Here is a 21914-nt window from a genome sequence, read left to right as displayed (position 1 = left end):
ATTAAAGCTGTTTGCAGCTAGATTTGCTGTGTAAACTATCTAAACGTTAGATAAGATATATAGACAAGTTACTTGTTATGCAGTAGTTAGTTTTTCACCTCGGATCCGCTTTAACTCCACAAATACATCTGGCATGTAAATTAAATGCAAATTGTATTCAGCTATGAGTTGGGCCAATCATATGGACTTCCTGCTGAGTTGTATTGGCTCAATTCCAAGCTGCATACCGTTTGTATTATATTGGCATGCAAGCTAACATAATTAGCATCTCATTCATGATCTCGGTTTGTCAGCTGTATTCTGATTGGTGGATTTGTCTTGCAGGCTGAAGCTCCTGAGTCAGAGGAAGATGTTCTGGATCCACAAAGTCAGCTGCCTGGGGACAGAACCGCATCTGACCAACTGCAACGTGCAGATCTCTCCCAAGAAGTCCAAGCCTGCCTGCAAGAACGGGATGCACGTCATCGTGAAATGCGTCGCTGCCCCGCACTCCCCCAGCGGGAACGGCAATGGGAATAACTACAAGAAGGCGTTCAAGACTATGGTGAGTAGCTGCAGAGTGAAATACACGACAACATGTACGTCACACATGACAAATAAGTGCCACTTTCTGCATGAACATGCTTATTAACTCACAATCTATCTCTCGGTCTCCTTATCTGACCTGACGTACTGACACTAGAGCACCAGGGAGGCCACTGGGGGGGGGACATTATGCCACCAGAAAAGGCATTTGAGGTTAGAGGGGTAAGTAGACCACTAGGGGAGCTATAGTTGGAGAGCACTAGACAAGCAGGAAATCCATTGGGTATGGGGGGCACTAGACTACCAGGGAAGTCATTGGTTATGGGGGGCATTAGACAACCAGGAAATCCATTGAGTATGGGGGCACTAGGCAAACAGGAAATCCATTGGGTATTGGGGGGCACTAGGCAAACAGGAAATCCATTGGGTATTGGGGGGCACTAGACAAGCAGGAAATCCATTAGGTATGGGGGGCACTAGACAACTGGGGAAGCCATTGGGGATTGGAGGCACTAGACAACCGGAGAATCCTTTGTGTATAGGGGGCACTAGACAACCAGGAAATCCATTGGGTATGGGGGCACTAGACAACCGGGGAAGCCATTGGGGATTGGGAACACTAGACAACCAGGAAAGCTATTGGGTATGGGGGGCACTAGACAAGCAGGAAATCCATTGGGTATGGGGGGCACTAGACAACCAGGAAAGCCATTGGGTATGGGGGGCATTAGACAAGCAGGAAATCCATTGGGTATGGGGGGCACTAGACAACCAGGAAAGCCATTGGGTATGGGGGGCACTAGACAACCAGGAAATTCATTAGGTATGGGGGCACTAGACAACCGGGGAAGCCATTGGGGATTGGGAGCACTAGACAACCAGGAAAGCTATTGGGTATGGGGGGCACTAGACAACCAGGAAATCCATTGGGTATGGGGGGCATGAGACAACCAGGAAATCCATTGGGTATGGAGGGCACTAGACAACCAGGAAATCCATTGGGTATGGGGGGCACTAGACAACCAGGAAATCCATTGGGTATGGGAGGCACCAGACAACCAGGGAAGCCATTGGTTATGGGGGGGGGGGGGGAACTAGACAATCAGGAAATCCATTGGGTATGGGGGCACTAGACAATCGGAAAAGCCATTGGGGATAGGGGGAACTAGACAACCAGGGAAGCCATTGGGTATGGGGGCACTAGACAACCAGGAAATCCATTGGGTATGAGAGGCACTAGACAACCAGGGAAGCCATTGGGTATGGGGGGGGGGGGAACTAGACAATCAGGAAATCCATTGGGTATGGGGGCACTAGACAATCGGAAAAGCCATTGGGGATAGGGGGAACTAGACAACCAGGGAAGCCATTGGGTATGGGGGCACTAGACAACCAGGGAAGCCATTGGGTATGGGGGCACTAGACAACCAGGGAAGCCATTGGGTATGGGGGGGGGGAACTAGACAATCAGGAAATCCATTGGGTATGGGGGCACTAGACAATCGGAAAAGCCATTGGGGATAGGGGGAACTAGACAACCAGGGAAGCCATTGGGTATGGGGGCACTAGACAACCAGGGAAGCCATTGGGTATGGGGGCACTAGACAACCAGGGAAGCCATTGGGTATGGGGGGGGGGAACTAGACAATCAGGAAATCCATTGGGTATGGGGGCACTAGACAATCGGAAAAGCCATTGGGGATAGGGGGAACTAGACAACCAGGGAAGCCATTGGGTATCGGGGCACTACACAAAAAGGAAGTCCATTGGGTATGGGGGGCACTAGACAACCCGGAAATCCATTGGTTATGGGGGGCACTAGACAACCAGGAAATCCATTGGGGATGGAGCACTAGACAACCGGGGAAGCCATTGGGTATGGGGAGAGCACTAGACAATTCCATGAAACTGTATATTGGGTGAGGCGCATGTAAAATTGGGGCGTGACTAAGGTGTCACAGGGACGTGTCTTAGTTCCCCTTTTTCCCGACTTCAAAAGTTGTGAGTTCTGATCATGACATCGCTGGTTCGCCAACATTTTGTGTTACAGGAGCCTCTGGTTCGGCTGCGGTCCGGCCCACATGCCGGAGAGGGGCGAGTGGAGGTGTTGAGGAACGGGAAGTGGGGTACGGTTTGTGACGACAAGTGGAACCTGATCTCCGCCAGCGTTGTGTGCCGCGAGCTCGGCTACGGATCCGCCAAGGAGGCTATCTTAGGCGCTCAGCTGGGGCAAGGTGAGAACCGGTTAACTTGGCCATAATAATCACGCTCTTATTATTAACACACTTCTACTCGGAGTTTATTAATCTGGCCGGGTAAAAACGTAATGAATTTGCAATAAAGATTTTTACGAGAATATAATTACAAGACCAACATCCTACTTGTTAGAACAAGGCGGTAATTACGCAGACAGCAAACTAATCGTCTCGGCGGCAGATGCGAGGCCGAAATATCACCGCTTGTTAAATTGCGCTTTCTCCAATTTCACAGAGAACGAGCGTTGTCTTCTTCTTCGAGTTCCCTCCAGAAAGAGGAGGAGGAGGGTTTCTTTTTTTTCGTTGTTAATCAAATCACATTTCAACCATTAATTTCTCTTTCTCCTCGGAAATGTTTTTCCATGCACGCCGCTTTTATCTTCACAGAGTGTTTATTATCTGTTTGGTAGTTGCTATTTTTCCTTGTTATCCTCGTGTTGCAAGAAAGGCCTATAATTTATTGGTGCTGGGAGTGAATTAGAAATAGCAGCGAATTATTCAACTGGATTGATCGCTTTTATTTTTGTCGTTCCTTCCCGCCGATGTGTCAGTAATAAAGTACGAGAGTCCGTAAACGTACAGCTAAGCTGAGAGCAAACAGGCTGCTGTTTTTCTTGCTTTTTGCTGGAACTAGGGGTTGCTGATACATTCCTGGCTTTGCCAAGAAAGAAGAGAGCCAGAGCTATAAAATAACATGTTTATTCAATATATTCCCCCCCTGAGACCAATACACTTGGTACAGCATAGTTGCAGCTTTTGTAGACCATTCAAATTAAAGTCCTTTGGTTGGTACTCAAACCAGCTCTCAGCTGCATGTTTGACGTCAGAAATGTCCTTAAAGGGTACCAGAGATGTCCCGTAATTGAAAAAATAAAAAAGAAGTTATACATACCTGGTGTTTCCTCCAGCCCCATACGCGCTGATCGATCCCACGCGCGCCGTCCAGTGCTGCCCGCAACTACGAGAACGGGCTCCCGTCGCTGACGTCATCGGAGCCAGCTAAGCAGGAGAAGTGCGCCCTCTACGTATCTCTCCATAAACTCCTGCAGAGATACGCAAAGAGCGCACCTCTGATACGCTTAGACTGGCTCTGAGCCTCTGACTGACGGAACAGCGCGGAGCCGGTTCTCATAGCTGCGGGCAGAGGAGGATGGCAGCGTGGGATCGATCAGCGCGTATGAGGGCTGGAGGAAGCCCCAGGTATGTATAATAGCTATTTTCTCGTCTCTGGTTCCCTTTAAGTGTACCAGAGCTCACTAAAAGCAAAAGATTTACATACCTCATGGGTAAAATCTAATTTTGAATTCACTAATGTGTTATATATTTATCGAATGTTTTATCGATGATACAGTCAATAAATCTATAACACCTCAGTGAATTCAAAATTAGATTTTACCCATGAGGTACATTATCAAATGTTCGGTAAAGTGTTTGTTAAAGCTTAGTGAATTGAGGCCATTGAATACTATGATCAGATAGAGTAGGTACGCTCTCATACCACATGGAGTAGACTCTGCTACTTGTGAGACTTTTCAGTATTCTGGGCTGATTTGTTGTATGATTCTTTTACTGCATGGCTTAGAATGATTACAGGAAGGTAAATGAGCGGTATTGCATATGCTTTCTCCGGGGTTCTGCAGGGTTCGGACCCATCCACATGAATGAGGTGACTTGCACGGGTCGGGAGACCTCCATCACTGAATGTAAATTTAAAGAGGCCAGCATCGCGGGGTGTCAGCACGAAGAGGACGTCGCTGTGCGGTGTAACGTTCCCGACATGGGGTACACCAACCAGGTGAGCGAATACAGAAAGGGGTGCAGAGTGTCTGCCTGTAATGGGGGTGACGATATCGTACGCTGGACAGCTTCTCGTTTTACTGCATATGACTACTTCAAGGACTGAACTTCATTTCAATCAGTAGCTGATGCCCCCTTTCCCATGAGAAATCTATTCCTTTTCCCTAATAGATCATCAGGGGGCGCTGTATGGCTGATATTGTGGTGAAACCCCTCCCACAGTGTGATGTCAGGACCATGGTCCTGACAGTTTGCTGTCTGTGAACCTCGTTGCATTGTGGGAAAACCGTTTATCACGGAACGTTTACGATCAGCAGCAATCGCTGCAGTGAGATCACTGCCATATAGTTATAATTGCTAGCGCTTTGGCGATTAGCTGGAATCACCCGCTAATTGCTCTAGTGAGGACGGGCCCTTAAAGTGGATCCAAGATAAACTTTTACTCATTGCATATTTGTGATCCTTACATATAGTTTATAGGGCATTCCTCAAGCCAAATACTTTTTTGTTTTGTTTTAATACTCTAATTCCCTATAAACTAAACGAGCCTCGCCCACAGCTTTTCACAGTGCCTTGGCACTCAGTCCTAGGTAGCAAGGGCTTATGGGAGCTCAGTCTGGGCAGGAGGAGGTTACTAGCCGGAGATTTCAGAGGCGGAGGGAGGAGGAGAGGGGACTGAATTTACACACAGACAAGCTGATAGCATCTCCAGCCCTCAGCCTGTGACAATGTGACATACAGAACATGGCTGCCCTCATTGTATCACAGCAATAAATAATCATATACTCATGAAGCTGTTTGCAGCTAGATATGCTGTGTAAACTATCTAAACTTTAGATAAGATATATAGACAAGTTACCTTGTTATAGTTACTTTTTCATCTCGGATCCGCTTTAAATTAGCTAACTAGCTCAGAGAAGCTCTTTTGCATAGATTTTAACTCAAGCTTTTTTTTTTCCTTAACTCTTCCTGTACTGGAAAACAATACAAGACTTTTCTTTTGCTACTAGAGCTCTATTTATTATATGTACTACACATACAAATCATTGTCTCATAAGTTTATTTTGGTTTCAGATGTGCTTTAACCTCCTTGCCGGTTTTCCCGACCTGAGCTCGGGGTAGAAAAAATAAGCTATTAGCGGTGATCCCGAGCTCAGGTTGGGGTAGGCATTGCAGAGCTTTACTTGTAGTTGTGGAGCCCCGCCTGCGATCTCGCTGCGCAGCGGGACTCCAGCCTCTCTCCCCGGCAGTGTAGGGTCTTTCCCTGGCCGCCGGGATCCCCCATGTCCCCGCTATTCTTCCGGGGACCCGGCAGCCAGTTGGAGCAGCGCAGCCGTGGTGGTGGCAGCAGAGCGGTGGTGGCAGCGTGACGTCATCGGGGGCGGGGCTAATATTGAAAACGAACTTCTCTATATTAGAGAAATATAGAGAAGTTCGTTTATATGTATATTATCGCCATCTTGTGGGCAAAGAGAAAACTGCAGCACAGGAGCCCAGGAAGGTACATTTTTTTTTTTATTTTGCTGCAGATCTCCCTACCAGAATGATTTTTTCAGGTTTTAGGGTCTGAAAGAGTGGAAAAAAATTGCACCGCTTTTAGACCCTAAAATCTGGAAAGAATCAGACCGCCAAGGAGGTTAACTACTTTACGAGCGCGCCACGCCAATGGGCGTGACCGCGGCAGCCCCAGGACCGCCTAATGCCAATTGCCGTCAAGTCCTGAGGCTGGATTTTGCAGGAGATTGCGCGCATTGGTGGGAGCTCTGCCATCAGTCTCTCCACTCGGAGACTGTTAGACGGCGAATTAGCATAGTACATCGCTGCAATCTAAGGCAGCGCTGTACTGGGGACAGCCGTGTGACACAGCTGTCCCCCTGGGGCACAGGAGAGAGATCGTCTGTCATAGGCTGATGCCCATGACAGCCGATCACCGTCATTGGACAGCTGGGGGGAGGGAGGGAGTTAGGGATAATAAATAAATAGGGACATTTAATTTAACCACTTAACCCCCCCAGTGCTAAATTTCTCCGTCCCTCTGCGCACCGCTTCACCCCCAGGGACGGAGAAAGGCGCACTTGTTTGTTTACTTGCTGGGAGTGGGCGGGGAACTCGCGCGCGCACTCCAGCCAGCCCGCACAGCAGGTGACTAATTGGACTTTAGGAACAAGCGTTCCTAAATCCAATTAGCCTCACCGATTGCGAATAGAATGAAGACGGCTTCAAACAGAAGCCGTCTTCATTCATAACAATGAAAAATAAACAAATGTGCAGCGCGAGATCGCGCGCCCCCGCGCGCGTGCACACACACTCTAGCTGATTGGTTATGGGGGCCCCATAACCAATCATATTACAGAAAAAAAAAATAATGGCAGCAGCGCTGAAAGGTAAAAATTGCACTGGTGTTTCAGGGGTAAAACCCCTCAGTTGTGAAGTGGTTAAAAAAAATAACATAAATATTTGCAAAAAGAAAGTAAACACTGGGGGAGTGATCAGACTCCACCAACAGAAACCTCTGTTGGTGGGGAGAAAAAAAAGGGGGGGGGGGGGGCAGGGGGTTTGGAATCACTTGTGAGCTGAGTTATGCGGCCTTGCAGCGAGGCCTCGAAGCTACAGTGGCCAATTTAGCAAAAATGTCCTGGTCTTTAGGGGGGTTTAACACTGCGGCCCTCAAATGGTTAAAACTTCCACAGCTACCTGAGTGGATTAAAAACTTTAAAAGAAAAAAGTTTTCTCAATGATGCAATGTTTGTGTGTCCCAGCGGGCTAAAATATGTGAACTATTGACCATTTTATCGATCCCTTATGGTTGGAAGCGCTCTCTGTCAGTTTTATGGCTGTAATTCCTTATCAGTGAGGGACGCTATAGTCTGACTGGCTCCTGACTGGAGAGAAACTGGCAGTTGCATTGCTGAATGTTTAACTCTTTCAGGCAGAAAAGAGGAAAAAGGAACACAGCCTAGCTGTTTGTATGCTTGGCCCTGTACACATGTCTATCTCATCGTGTCACTTTTAGGGACTCCTCTGGAAGATCTGATTGTCCTTCTTGTGTTCCAGGTCCGGCTGGTGGGAGGACGGTCGACTGAGGAGGGGAAACTGGAGGTCCAGATGGTGGTGAAAGGTGTGAAGAAGTGGGGAGCCGTGTGCGGAGAGCTCTGGGGCATCAATGAAGCCATGGTGGCCTGCCGGCAGCTGGGACTCGGCTTTGCCAACCACGCCATACAGGTACCGAGCAGTGGTGGGCCGAAATTTTGCATTGAATTTTGCAATTATGTATCGTAATAGTAATGCTAGATTTTAGAAAAAATCGTAATTAATTTCGAATGTAATAGTATTTCAAAATTTTGCGTAATTTTTGTGAAATTTTGCATAATTTTGTACCGAATTTAGAAGTTAATAGCAAGGCCCCCATGCATACTATTGCTACCAAAATTGCTACATTATGTTAAGCAGAATAGTGGGTATAAGTCACAAAATGATTTTTTCAAAAAGACCTTGCAGTTTTTGAGAAACTGGATTTTAAAGATGCAAAGAAAAATGTTTTTTAAACTGTAATTTTTCTAAAAAAAAACATTTTTTACTTGCATTTTAAGATTAAAATCGAGTTTCTCAAAAACTATCAGGTCTTTTTGCAAAATTCTTTTTTTAACTTGTACCCACATCTTCTCCATAACATATGTAGCTATTTTGCTGCTCACTGCTAAAGTCGGCAAAAAATTACGTGAAATTTTATGCGAAATTACGAATGACTACACGAAATCGAAGGAATTTGCAAATTGCAATTGCGTATAAGCGGAATTGCGAAAATGTACGCAAAATCGTAATTTGTTGATTGCGATTATCACTGGTACCGAGGACCATGCTGATCCTGCAGTGAGGGATGTATGGAAGGCGGACCCTCTGCTTACTCCCTGCTTGCCTGGCTGCTGCTCTGATCCTCTCTGTATATTTTCCTATGCTCCCCCCCCCCCCCCCCCGCCTTGCAGTATAGGTAGGCAGATGCTTCCCTCCCTCCGCCCCTTCCTGTATAGCTGGCCAGATGCTTCGCCCCCCACAGTGCCACCAGTCACTCACCCCTCCACTCACCTCCAGTGCTGAAGATTGCTCTTCCCCTCCGTCATTAGCCACCACTGTGTGATCTGTCTTCAGACGTTTCCTATCATGTGGCTCACCAGCACATTATCTGCTGACCACATGATAGGAAACGCTGACTGCAGAGACAGATACAGGCAGCTAATGACGGAGGGGAAGAGGAAGCTTTGGCACTGGAGGCGAGCGGAGCGGTGAGTGACTCTCTCTCACTGGACCTGGCTAGAGCTAGGCTTTTCTCCTCCATTTGCCAGGCTGCCTCTGGGGGCTGTTATGAAGATGCTAGGGAGTGCTATAGCACCAGAAAGCCCCTCTCTGGCGCCGCCCTGCTGCAGAGTGCTGCCACCTGCTAGAATTCATATTCCGGTGATCTGGTAAACTCTCTGCTCAGGTTGTCATCACTCTCTGTAGTGTCTGAACTGAGTAACCTTGTTTAGACAGCCAGAGATATTACGCAGCACTCTGGAGTCAGGGGATAATGAGGCTGCAATGTCTTGTTTCCAGCACACATTTATCTGTAAATTGAAAGCGAGAACATTGCAGGATTATGTTATAAGCCCAGGGAAGCTGACAGTCGTATTGTGGAGGTCGGAGATAGCTGTGACTGATTCTCATCTAAGCCTGTGGAAATGACAGGTAAGCTATGACTAGCGGCTAATGCCTTGGGGTCTATCAAGACACGGATATTAACAGCCGGTGGCACAATAGTGGTACAGATGTACAGATACGTCACGTGTGAGGGGGGTCTCCGGAAGAAGGTCCATCTGTGGTCAGATCATTAGCAGCTCTATCTACACTCATAAAGATAAATCTGACATCTTTAAAAACAAAACCCAAACTAAATGTTTGCCATGTTCTACATTCCTAAATAGCATTGCTTTACGAATGCATACTGCCATATATCCTTGCTGGCAAAATGTGCTGTCTGTGTCATGGCGGTGGCCATCTTGTTCCTGTGTCATGGGGCAGCCACCTTATCTGTGTCATGGGGGTGCCCACCTTGTCTGTGTCATGGGGCCTCCATCTTGTCCCTGTGTCATTGGGTGGCCATCGTGTCTCTGTGTCATGGGGCCTCCATCTTGTCTGTCATGGGGTCGGCTATCTTGTCTGTGTTATGTGGGTGGCCATCTTGTCTCTGTGGCACAGGGTTGGTCATCTTGTCTCTGTGTCTTGTGGCTGCTATCATGTCTCTGTGTTATGGCAGCGGCTATCTTGTCTCTGTGTCATGGGGGCCTCCATTTTGTGTATGTGTCATGGTGCAGCTATCTTGTCTGTCGTGGGGGTGGCCACCTTGCCTGTGTCATGTGGGTGCCCATCTTGTCTCTGTGGCATGGGGTGGCCATCTTGCCTCTGTCATGCTGTGGCTAGCTTGTCTCTGTCGCAAGGAGGCAACCAGCCTTTTTGTCGCCTGAGGCAAGCTTTCAAGAAATCGCCCCCCCCCCCAAGGCGTGGGTGTGAGGGGCCGCCCGAGCTGGAGGGGATAGTGGGCAGGAAGGGGGTATTGGGCCTAGCGGCGGGGTGGGACCCCCACTCCCTCGCCTGGGTCCCCCCCTCCCTCGCCTGAATCCCCCGTCCTCCGCTCCCCTCCAGCTTTAAACAGTCACGTCGCTGGCTGCAGCTATAAGAGGCAACGGGCGGGGATCACTCACCTCTTCCTCGTTCCAGCCTGCGCTCCACTGACGTCACTTCCTGCTACGCCGCAGGAAGTGACGTCAGTGGAGCGCACGCTGGAACGAGGAAGAGGTGAGTGATCCCCGCCCGTTGCCTCTTATAGCTGCAGCCAGCGACGTAACTGTTTAAAGCTGGAGGGGTACGGGGGACGAGGCAAGGGAGAGGGGGTCCGACCCCCCTCCCCGCCGCTAGGCCCAATACCCCCTTCCTGCCCGCTATCCCCTCCAGCTCGGGCGGCCCCCCACACCCACGGACGGACGGGTGCCGCCCCCCCAGAAGTGCCGCCTGAGGCAAAAGTTTCACCCCGCCCCATGGGCGGGCCGGCCCTGTATGTGGGGGTGTACATAAAAAAAAAACAAGTGCTCGAAAATGTAGGTGCCCAGTAATGCCGATAGCAAAATATCGGTATTCAATACCAATATTTTACTATTAAAGTATAAAATATCTGTATTAAATACTGATATTTTACTATGACTGAACTTAAGCCCATTCTCACACGAACCCTCCTCCCTGACACCTAACCCCCCCATCACAAACTACAAATCTGATGCCTAACCGACAGCCCCATACCAGCACCCTCTATTTTTCGGGTGCCCAGACCTCCGGTGCCCGCTAGCTCCCAAATTGCCTGTGTCGTAGGTGGGGACCCTTAAAGCTAATTCTGTGCAAAGTTGTAGACCCCCCCCCACGTGCTGGAGGAAGTAAATGTGCATACAGAGGTTTGCAAAAGTAGTTGGTTTTCCACATTTTGTCACATTACTGCCACAAACATGAATCAATTTTATTGGAATTCCACATGAAAGACCAATACAAAGTGGTGTACACGTGAGAAGTGGAACGAAAATCATACATCATTCCAAACATTTAAAAAAAAAAAAAAAAAAAACCCTGCAAAGTGGGGTGTGCGTAATTATTCAGCCCCCTGAGTCAATACTTTGTAGAACCACCTTTTGCTGCAATTACAGCTGCCAGTCTTTTAGGGTATGTCTCTACCAGCTTTGCACATCTAGAGAATCCTTGCCCATTCTTCTTTGCAAAACAGCTCCAGTTCAGTCAGATTAGATGGACAGCGTTTGTGAACAGCAGTTTTCAGCTCTTGCCACAGATTCTCGATTGGATTTAGATCTGGACTTTGAATGGGCCATTCTAACACATAGATATGTTTTGTTTTAAACTATTCCATTGTTGCCCTGGCTTTATGTTTAGGGTCGTTGTCCTGCTGGAAGGTGAAACCTCCACCCCAGTCTCAAGTCTTTTGCAGAGGGTTTCTTCCAAGATTGCCCTGTATTTGGCTCCATCCATCTTCCCATCAACTCTGACCAGCTTCCCTGTCCCTGCTGAAGAGAAGAACGCTCAGAGCATGATGCTGCCACCACCATATTTGACAGTGGGGATGGTGTGTTCAGAGTGATGTGCAGTGTTAGTTTTCTGCCACACATAGCGTTTTGCATTTTGGCCCAAAAGTTCCATTTTGGTCTCATCTGACCAGAGCACCTTCTTCCACATGGTTGCTGTGTCCCCCACATGGCTTGTGGCAAACTGCAAACGGGACTTCTTATGCTTTCTGTTAACAATGGCTTTCTTCTTGCCACTCTTCCATAAAGGCCAACTTTGTACAGTGCACGACTAATAGTTGTCCTATGGACAGATTCCCCCACCTGAGCTGTAGATCTCTGCAGCTGGTCCAGAATCACCATGGGCCTCTTGACTGCATTTCTGATCAGCGCTCTCCTTGTTCGGCCTGTGAGTTTAGGTGGATGGCCTTGTCTTGGTAGGTTTACAGTTGTGCCATACTTCTTCCATTTCTGAATGATCGCTTGAACAGTGCTCCTTGGGTTGTTCAAGGCTTTGGAAATCTTTTTGTAAACCCGGAAATCTGCCGGCTGCTGCCAATCTGATTGCATTTTGTCGGAAAATCTTCTGCCAATCTGATTGCATTTTGTTGGAAAATCTGCTGCCATTTGACTACTTGAATTATGAATTATCATGAGGCATGTAACTACTTAATTATATTATCTAAAATGTATCTGTTTGGACCTAATCGCTGTGAATAACACCGCTACTTATTTTGTGTTTTTTTTATTTTGTTTGTTTTTTAAGTCTGCCCATGACCCATCATGACCACGCCCATGTTCCAGTGCGTGGTGACACCCATTTATTTTTGCTGTGGCGCGCAGCGTGCGCCGCATGTGGTCATATCCCTATTGGAGACTGTCCTCAGAAGTGTTCGCAATCTATTCCCTACCATAAAATCATGCAATATTTCTAGAGTACATGTGTATGTGAGCCAAAAATGAGGGGTGGGGGGAAAGAGGAGGAGAAAAGATTGGGGGGGAGGTCTCGGGGCCCAGGCTGAAACTTTCTTGGTGGGCCCTTAGTGTCCCGATTGACCCTGTCTATAGGCAACTGACTGCACTCAGACCAAAGGGGGCTGAATAATTACGCACACCCCACTTTGCAGTTATTGATTTGTAAAACATGTTTGGAATCACGTATGATTTTCGTTCCACTTCTCATGTGTACACCACTTTGTATTGGTCTTTCACATGGAATTCCAATAAAATTGATTCATGTTTGTGGCAGTAATGTGACAAAATGTGGAAAACTTCAAGGGGCCGAATACTTTTGCAAACCACTGTAGTTTTTAGTTCAGAAACCCTTCTTGCTGGCTTTATCACAGCCATATTCTTTCCATCTTCCAGGAGACATGGTACTGGCCGGGCACTCGGGGGGCCGAGGACATTGTGATGAGCGGCGTTCGTTGCTCTGGTACAGAGTTGTCTCTTCAGCAGTGTCGTCACCACAGCGTAGTGCACTGTCCGCGAGGAGGGGGTCACCGATCTGCCGGAATCTCCTGCACAGAATGCAAGTATACCATACTCAACTACAAAATTTTTATCACAGTTTTTTTTTATTTGTACTAGTGATTATTATTCTGATAGTTTGAACTGAGGCACCAATACAGGAGGATAACATTTGTTAAAAGCCGATTAAAAGAGGAGGTAGTGGTGGACTTAACTCCTCAAAGTAGACACAGATTCTGTTGATTAATAGTCAACAATATATCTATTCAATTACTCTACAGTGCAACACGTTCCATAGGTTCAGTCCTGCTTCCTCAGGCAATAACTGGAGCAAACTCTTGTGCTTCGGTCAGGAAGCCAAAGGCTTGGCTCCCTGTATTGGTGGATTTCCACCGAACATGAACCATTGGTGGGTCTTGAGGACAGGTTTAAAAATCAATGGTGGTCTAGCGTTTAAGTTGTATCATATGTGAGGAGGAATGGATGTGTACTGGATATGTTTTTCAGTTGAAGCCTGCAGAGTCTAGGATCACCCCCTGAGCAGTGTTCTTGGGCCACTGAAGCTCTGGGGACATTGCGGACATTTTATTGATATTTCTGGTATAGAGACAGATTGGATGGAAGGATGACCAGTTCTGTTTTGCTCATGTTAAGTTTTAGGAAGCGAGAGGACAAGAATGAAAATACGACCACAAGGCTGGAGGAGACAAGAGACAGCATAGTAGTAAAGTCTGGGGTCAATTAATAGATTTGTGTGTGTTGTGCATATACCTGTAAGTGATACTGAAAAATTATTGAACCTTTTAGTTACCCAAGACCATAAGTATCAATTGAAAGAAAAAAAAGAAGAGGACCAAAGACAGAGCCCTGAGGCACCCATAGAAACAGAGGGCATGGTGAGGAGGTAGAGTTTGAGTAAGTGACTATGTTAGGACCTTTCATACAGATAGGGGGAAATCCAAGAGACTATTTATACCTAAAGATGAGTGTGAAGGCACAACGTTATGTAGAGCATCAAATTCTCAGTTTTTGTGGTTTATAAACATGTCACTAAGGCTGGTTTACATAACTGTTTATAATGTCCTTTCAGTTGCACCAGACCTCATCTTAAATGCAAGTTTGGTTCAAGAGACGGCTTACCTCGAAGACCGACCCCTCCACATGCTGGAATGTGCCCACGAGGAAGAGTGCCTGTCCAAATCTGCAGATGACATGTCCTGGCCGTACGGCCACCGAAGACTGCTCCGCTTCTCATCACGGATATACAACATCGGGAGGGCCGACTTCACCCCGAGGAACGGGAGGCACACCTGGGTCTGGCATGAGTGTCACCGGTAGGACAATACTGGAGATAGGCAGCACTGGTCGTGTGTTACAGCTGCAGCTCTGAATCTGAGGACACACAATAGATTGTTTACTGCTACAAAGATACAAGTGGGTTAACTGAATTCTCCCCATACCTGGCTATTACCTGCGGTCAGTGGCGAACCTACCATAAGGCTGCAGGTGCTCACAGCACCGAGTGTAGCCATGGCTGGGGTGCCGCTGTGGTGCTCAGTCACTGTGCTCTTCCACCTGGGACCTTTTCTCATAGTTTCGGCAACATTCAGGAAAATAGCAGTAGGCAGTGCAGGGGACTGTACTACTTCCTGCACTAGATGTAGCACCCCTCCCCCTTCCTGTCCTGTGGGCAATGTGTCTCCTCACTCTCTACACACAGCCTGCAGTGAGTGAATGTGCAGAGCAGCAGGGTGAGTAGAGAGAATGATTGCTGTGCTGCAGCTGGGACATTAGCAGGGGAGGTGGTAGGATGTGATTAGTGCTCCTGTGGGCAATGTGTCTCCTCGCTCTCTACACACAGCCTGCAGTGAGTGAATGTGCAGAGCAGCAGGGTGAGTAGAGAGAATGATTGCTGTGCTGCAGATGGGACATTAGCAGGGAGAGGTGGCAGGAGGTGTATAATGCTCCTGTGGGCAATGTGTCTCCTCGCTCTCTACACACAGCCTGCAGTGAGTGAATGTGCAGAGCAGCAGGGTGAGTAGAGAGAATGATTGCTGTGCTGCAGCTGGGACATTAGCAGGGATAGGTGGCAGGAGGTGTTTAGTGCTCCTGTGGGCAATGTGTCTCTTCGCTCTCTACACACAGGCTGCAGTGAGTGAATGTGCAGAGCAGCAGGGTGAGTAGAGAGAATGATTGCTGTGCTGCAGCTGGGATATTAGCAGGGAGAGGTGACAGGATGTGTTTAGTGCTCCTGTGGGCAATGTGTCTCCTCTCTCTCTACACACAGCCTGCAGTGAGTGGATGTGCAGAGCAGCAGGGTGAGTAGAGAGAATGATTGCTGTGCTGCAGCTGGGACATTAGCAGGGAGAGGTGGCAGGGTGTGTTTAGTGCTCCTGTGGGCAATGTGTCTCCTTGCTCGCTACACACAGCCTGCAGGGAGTGAATGTGCAGAGCAGCAGGGTGAGTAGAGAGAATGATTGCTGTGCTGCAGCTGGGACATTAGCAGGGGGAGGTGGCAGGGTGTGTTTAGTGCTCCTGTGGGCAATGTGTCTCCTTGCTCGCTACACACAGCCTGCAGGGAGTGAATGTGCAGAGCAGCAGGGTGAGTAGAGAGAATGATTGCTGTGCTGCAGCTGAGACATTAGCAGGGAGAGGTGGCAGGAGGTGTATAATGCTCCTGTGGACAATGTGTCTCCTCGCTCTCTACACACAGCCTGCAGGGAGTGAATGTTCAGAGCAGCAGGGTGAGTAGAGAGAATGATTGCTGTGCTGCAGCTGGGACATTGGCAGGGAGAGGAGGCAGGATGTGATTAGTGCTTCAGAAATTGCCTGTCATTAGTAGCCATGTGCACTGCCTGCTGGAATACCAGAGTGCCCTAGACTATTGATTATTTATCCTGATCAGAGTAATCTATAATGCTGGGCAGTCTGCTGTTGCAGAAGCCAGAGGCACTGCATAGAGTACAGAGTTTCATAAATGGTTAGCTCCGTCCACACCCCAATGACTCCTTTTCCCCCCAAATTTGCAGCGACACGCTCGGCACCCCAACCTCTCAACCCATCCATCAAAAAAAATAGGGGTTTTTTTTTTTGGGGGGGGGGGGAGGGAGAGGGGGGGGGTGTCTGTAAATAATTTGCATCGGGTGTCAAAATTCGCTAGGTACGCCACTGCCTGCGGTGGGGACATTACATGACCAGACCTGCAGAGGGACAGTTAGTGATATAAATTGTTCTTTGCTCTCTGTAAAGTAGAGATGGTTGGAACAATTCTGAGGTAGCGGTAATCTGAAATCCGTATTCTGCAGAAATACTGCATTACCGCAACTCGGAAATGTTAGCCCAAGAGCACGGAAGCATTGGACCAATCACAGGACTGCATAATTTTTCCATGGTAAACTACCGCATCCTCTGACTGGTCCAGTACTACCTAGTATTTCATATTTTCAAGTGTTTTGATTGGGGTGTGACAGGGGTGTGGCTTAAATGTCCCTCTTTATTATCTCAAAAAGCTGTGAGGTATGCTTATATGCTGACATCCAAATCCATGTTCCTCTATGAACCGGCCGCCTCCTCCTCCAATTTTTTTTATTAATTTTTTAAACCTGGTTTGTGCAATTTCCAAACCAAGTCATGTATTTGTGAACCAGTGAGGGAGTCTGGCCTCAGAAGAGTCATCCACTAGTCTCTAAGGAAACAATAGATAAATAATGACACCTTAAAAAAATCAATAAGAACACAACGAGGCACAAGACATTTGTCTTTGGTTTAACTTTTTCATACTAGTAGGGCTGTTTTTGGAACCATAATATATATATTGGAGCAGTATTATATATATTGGAGTAGTACTATAGACTATATATTGGAGCAGTACGTTACACAGTATATTAGAGCAGTACTATATATATATATATATATTGGAGCAGTACTATATATATATTGGAGCAGTACTATATATATATTGGAGCAGTATTATATATATTGGAGTAGTACTATATATATTGGAGCGGTACGTTACACAGTATATTAGAGCAGTACTATATATATATATATATTGGAGCAGTACTATATATATATTGGAGCAGTATTATATATATTGGAGTAGTACTATATATATTGGAGCGGTACGTTACACAGTATATTAGAGCAGTACTATATATATATATATATTGGAGCAGTACTATATATATATTGGAGCAGTACTATATATATATTGGAGCAGTATTATATATATATTGGAGTAGTACTATATATATTGGAGCGGTACGTTACACAGTATATTAGAGCAGTACTATATATATATATATATATTGGAGCAGTACTATATATATATTGGAGCAGTATTATATATATTGGAGTAGTACTATATATATTGGAGCATTACTATATATATTGGAGCAGTACGTTACACAGTATATTAGAGCAGTACTATATATATATATATATTGGAGCAGTACTATATATATATTGGAGCAGTACTATATATATATTGGCAGCAGATGGGCGTGGCAATGGGTTCGCGATTCGCTCCACAGTATGCAAATCTATTCATGGCCAAAATCGAAGAGGAATACCTCAATGTATGTGGCATAAAACCCTTGGCCTACTTCCGCTTCATTGATGATATTTTAATCATCTGGTCCGCAAGTGAGGATGATCTTCTCCAGTTCCACAGGAACTTCAATGCCTTCCATCCTACAATCAAATTGAAACTTACCTACTCTCACACAGAGATTAACTTTCTGGACACCACCATATACATCAGGGGTAACAACATACAAACCTCTGTGTATCGCAAACCTACAGACCGTCCCACATACCTAAGATATGACAGTTTTCATCCCAAGCACATTAAGAACTCTATAATTTACAGCCAAGCTATAAGGTACAACCGGATTTGTTCTGACAGGATGGACAGAGACAAGCACCTGGATCACCTTAAGAGCACTTTCATTAAACAAGGTTACAGTCCTCCCATGGCTGAGGCCCAAATCAGGAAAGCCAGCAACATCCCCAGGACTGAACTCCTGAAATATAAGCAAAACCAGAAAGAGGAACGTGTCCCTTTGGTTGTCACCTACAACCCACACCTGGAAATCTTAAGGAGGATTGCTAAGGAACTTCATCCCATTTTACACAAGGATCACAGACTGAGAACGATATTCCCTAAACCTCCACTCTTGTCATATCGGCAACCACACAATCTAAAACAGATGATTGTCAGGAGCTCTTTGAATAGGCCTCAACAAAACGGAACATCACCCTGCCGACAAAAAATATGTGGGACCTGCAGACACATTTACTCCACTGACAGGGTAACGATACCAGGTTCACAACAGGAGTACAGAATACAAGGTAAATTTTCTTGTGGGTCCACCAATCTGGTATATCTGATCATGTGTGCTAAATGCCCCAATGTTATGTACGTGGGAGAAACTGGACAAACTCTGCGCAAACGTATGAATGGACACAGGCACACTATTAATGATACCAAATCTGGACTCCCAGTTGCTACACACTTTCGGTCCAACGGACACAGCATGGATGATCTTCGTGTCACTGCCCTGAAGGGCGGCTTCAAAACGTCAAATGACCGATTAATAGCAGAAACAAAATTTATAAATTGTTTCAAAGCTGTGCAGAAGGGTCTGAATAAGGACAACAACTTTCTATATTGGTATGAGATGGATGATATATGAACTGTCTCAGCCACCCTAGCTGAACTTGTGAACTAAGAATTTACGATACCTCTGGGTCAATCCTAATACCAGGTCTGGGAGCAATAAAGTAAACAAGGATCCTTATCTTACCCCATTTAGATGGTCTGTTTGTATTAAGGCATCTTAATGATGTATTTATGCTTGAAAAAAATATCTGTTTTTCCTTTTGATGTTGCATGTATATAAGCTGTCTGTACCACCAGCTTGCAAACTAACAGGATATAAACCTGACGAAGGCTGCAAGGCCGAAAGCTTGTTTATTCTTATTCATTTGTAGTTAGCCAATAAATGGTATCATCCTGATTTAAAACTTCTTGCTTTTACTGATGGCTAACACGGTACAATACCCTACTGCTATATATATATTGGAGCAGTATTATATATATTGGAGTAGTACTATATATATTGGAGCGGTACGTTACACAGTATATTAGAGCAGTACTATATATATATATATATATATTGGAGCAGTACTATATATATATTGGAGCAGTATTATATATATTGGAGTAGTACTATATATATTGGAGCATTACTATATATATTGGAGCAGTACGTTACACAGTATATTAGAGCAGTACTATATATATATATATATATTGGAGCAGTACTATATATATATTGGAGCAGTACTATATATATATTGGAGCAGTATTATATATATTGGAGTAGTACTATATATATTGGAGCATTACTATATATATTGGAGCAGTACGTTACACAGTATATTAGAGCAGTACTATATATATATATATATTGGAGCAGTACTATATATATATATTGGAGCAGTACTATATATATATTGGAGCAGTATTATATATATTGGAGTAGTACTATATATATTGGAGCATTACGTTACACAGTATATTAGAGCAGTACTATATATATATATATATTGGAGCAGTACTATATATATATTGGAGCAGTACTATATATATATTGGAGCAGTATTATATATATTGGAGTAGTACTATATATATTGGAGCATTACTATATATATTGGAGCAGTACGTTACACAGTATATTAGAGCAGTACTATATATATATATATATATTGGAGCAGTACTATATATATATTGGAGCAGTACTATATATATATTGGAGCAGTATTATATATATTGGAGTAGTACTATATATATTGGAGCGGTACGTTACACAGTATATTAGAGCAGTACTATATATATATATATATATATATATATATATATATATATATATATATTGGAGCAGTACTATATATATATTGGAGCAGTATTATATATATTGGAGTAGTACTATATATATTGGAGCATTACTATATATATTGGAGCAGTACGTTACACAGTATATTAGAGCAGTACTATATATATATATATATATTGGAGCAGTACTATATATATATTGGAGCAGTACTATATATATATTGGAGCAGTATTATATATATTGGAGTAGTACTATATATATTGGAGCATTACTATATATATTGGAGCAGTACGTTACACAGTATATTAGAGCAGTACTATATATATATATATATATTGGAGCAGTACTATATATATATATTGGAGCAGTACTATATATATATTGGAGCAGTATTATATATATTGGAGTAGTACTATATATATTGGAGCATTACGTTACACAGTATATTAGAGCAGTACTATATATATATATATTGGAGCAGTACTATATATATATTGGAGCAGTACTATATATATATTGGAGCAGTATTATATATATTGGAGTAGTACTATATATATTGGAGCATTACTATATATATTGGAGCAGTACGTTACACAGTATATTAGAGCAGTACTATATATATATATATATATTGGAGCAGTACTATATATATATTGGAGCAGTACTATATATATATTGGAGCAGTATTATATATATTGGAGTAGTACTATATATATTGGAGCATTACGTTACACAGTATATTAGAGCAGTACTATATATATATATATATTGGAGCAGTACTATATATATATTGGAGCAGTACTATATATATATTGGAGCAGTATTATATATATTGGAGTAGTACTATATATATTGGAGCATTACTATATATTTTGGAGCAGTACGTTACACAGTATATTAGAGCAGTACTATATATATATATATATATATATTGGAGCAGTACTATATATATATTGGAGCAGTACTATATATATATTGGAGCAGTATTATATATATTGGAGTAGTACTATATATATTGGAGCGGTACGTTACACAGTATATTAGAGCAGTACTATATATATATATATATATATATATATATTGGAGCAGTACTATATATATATTGGAGCAGTATTATATATATTGGAGTAGTACTATATATATTGGAGCATTACTATATATATTGGAGCAGTACGTTACACAGTATATTAGAGCAGTACTATATATATATATATATTGGAGCAGTACTATATATATATTGGAGCAGTACTATATATATATTGGAGCAGTATTATATATATTGGAGTAGTACTATATATATTGGAGCATTACGTTACACAGTATATTAGAGCAGTACTATATATATATATATATATTGGAGCAGTACTATATATATATTGGAGCAGTACTATATATATATTGGAGCAGTATTATATATATTGGAGTAGTACTATATATATTGGAGCAGTACGTTACACAGTATATTAGAGCAGTACTATATATATATATATATATATATATATATATATATTTTGGAGCAGTACTATATACAGTATATTGGAGCAGTACTATATATATTGGAGCATTACTATATATATTGGAGTAGTACTATATACAGTATATTGGAGCAGTACTATATATATATATATATATATTGGAGAAGTACGTTACACAGTATATTAGAGCAGTACTATATATATATATATATTGGAGCAGTACGTTACACAGTATATTAGAGCAGTACTATATATATATATATATTGGAGCATTACTATATATATTGGAGTAGTACTATATACAGTATATTGGAGCAGTACTATATATATATATATATTGGAGCAGTACGTTACACAGTATATTAGAGCAGTACTATATATATATATATTGGAGCAGTACGT

The 21914-nt window shown here is 44.1% G+C and overlaps 1 protein-coding gene across 4 annotated transcripts in view; it reads left to right on the top strand.

The window, feature by feature from the left end:
• Window positions 1-21914, top strand: part of LOXL4 (lysyl oxidase like 4) — a 277261-nt gene that overhangs the window by 191488 nt on the left and 63859 nt on the right. For all 4 annotated transcript variants that reach the window (XM_068257598.1, XM_068257599.1, XM_068257601.1 and 1 more), the window contains 6 exons: window positions 325-544; window positions 2576-2759; window positions 4421-4575; window positions 7632-7799; window positions 13037-13199; window positions 14229-14472. In XM_068257598.1, the coding sequence (XP_068113699.1) occupies window positions 325-544; window positions 2576-2759; window positions 4421-4575; window positions 7632-7799; window positions 13037-13199; window positions 14229-14472 (1134 nt within the window). The remainder of the gene's footprint in view (window positions 1-324; window positions 545-2575; window positions 2760-4420; window positions 4576-7631; window positions 7800-13036; window positions 13200-14228; window positions 14473-21914) is intronic.

This window comes from Hyperolius riggenbachi, chromosome 10, assembly GCF_040937935.1.
Source record: "Hyperolius riggenbachi isolate aHypRig1 chromosome 10, aHypRig1.pri, whole genome shotgun sequence".
Lineage (NCBI taxonomy): Eukaryota > Metazoa > Chordata > Amphibia > Anura > Hyperoliidae > Hyperolius > Hyperolius riggenbachi.
Note: the sequence above shows the minus strand (reverse complement) of the source record. Positions and strands in the feature narration are given on the sequence as shown.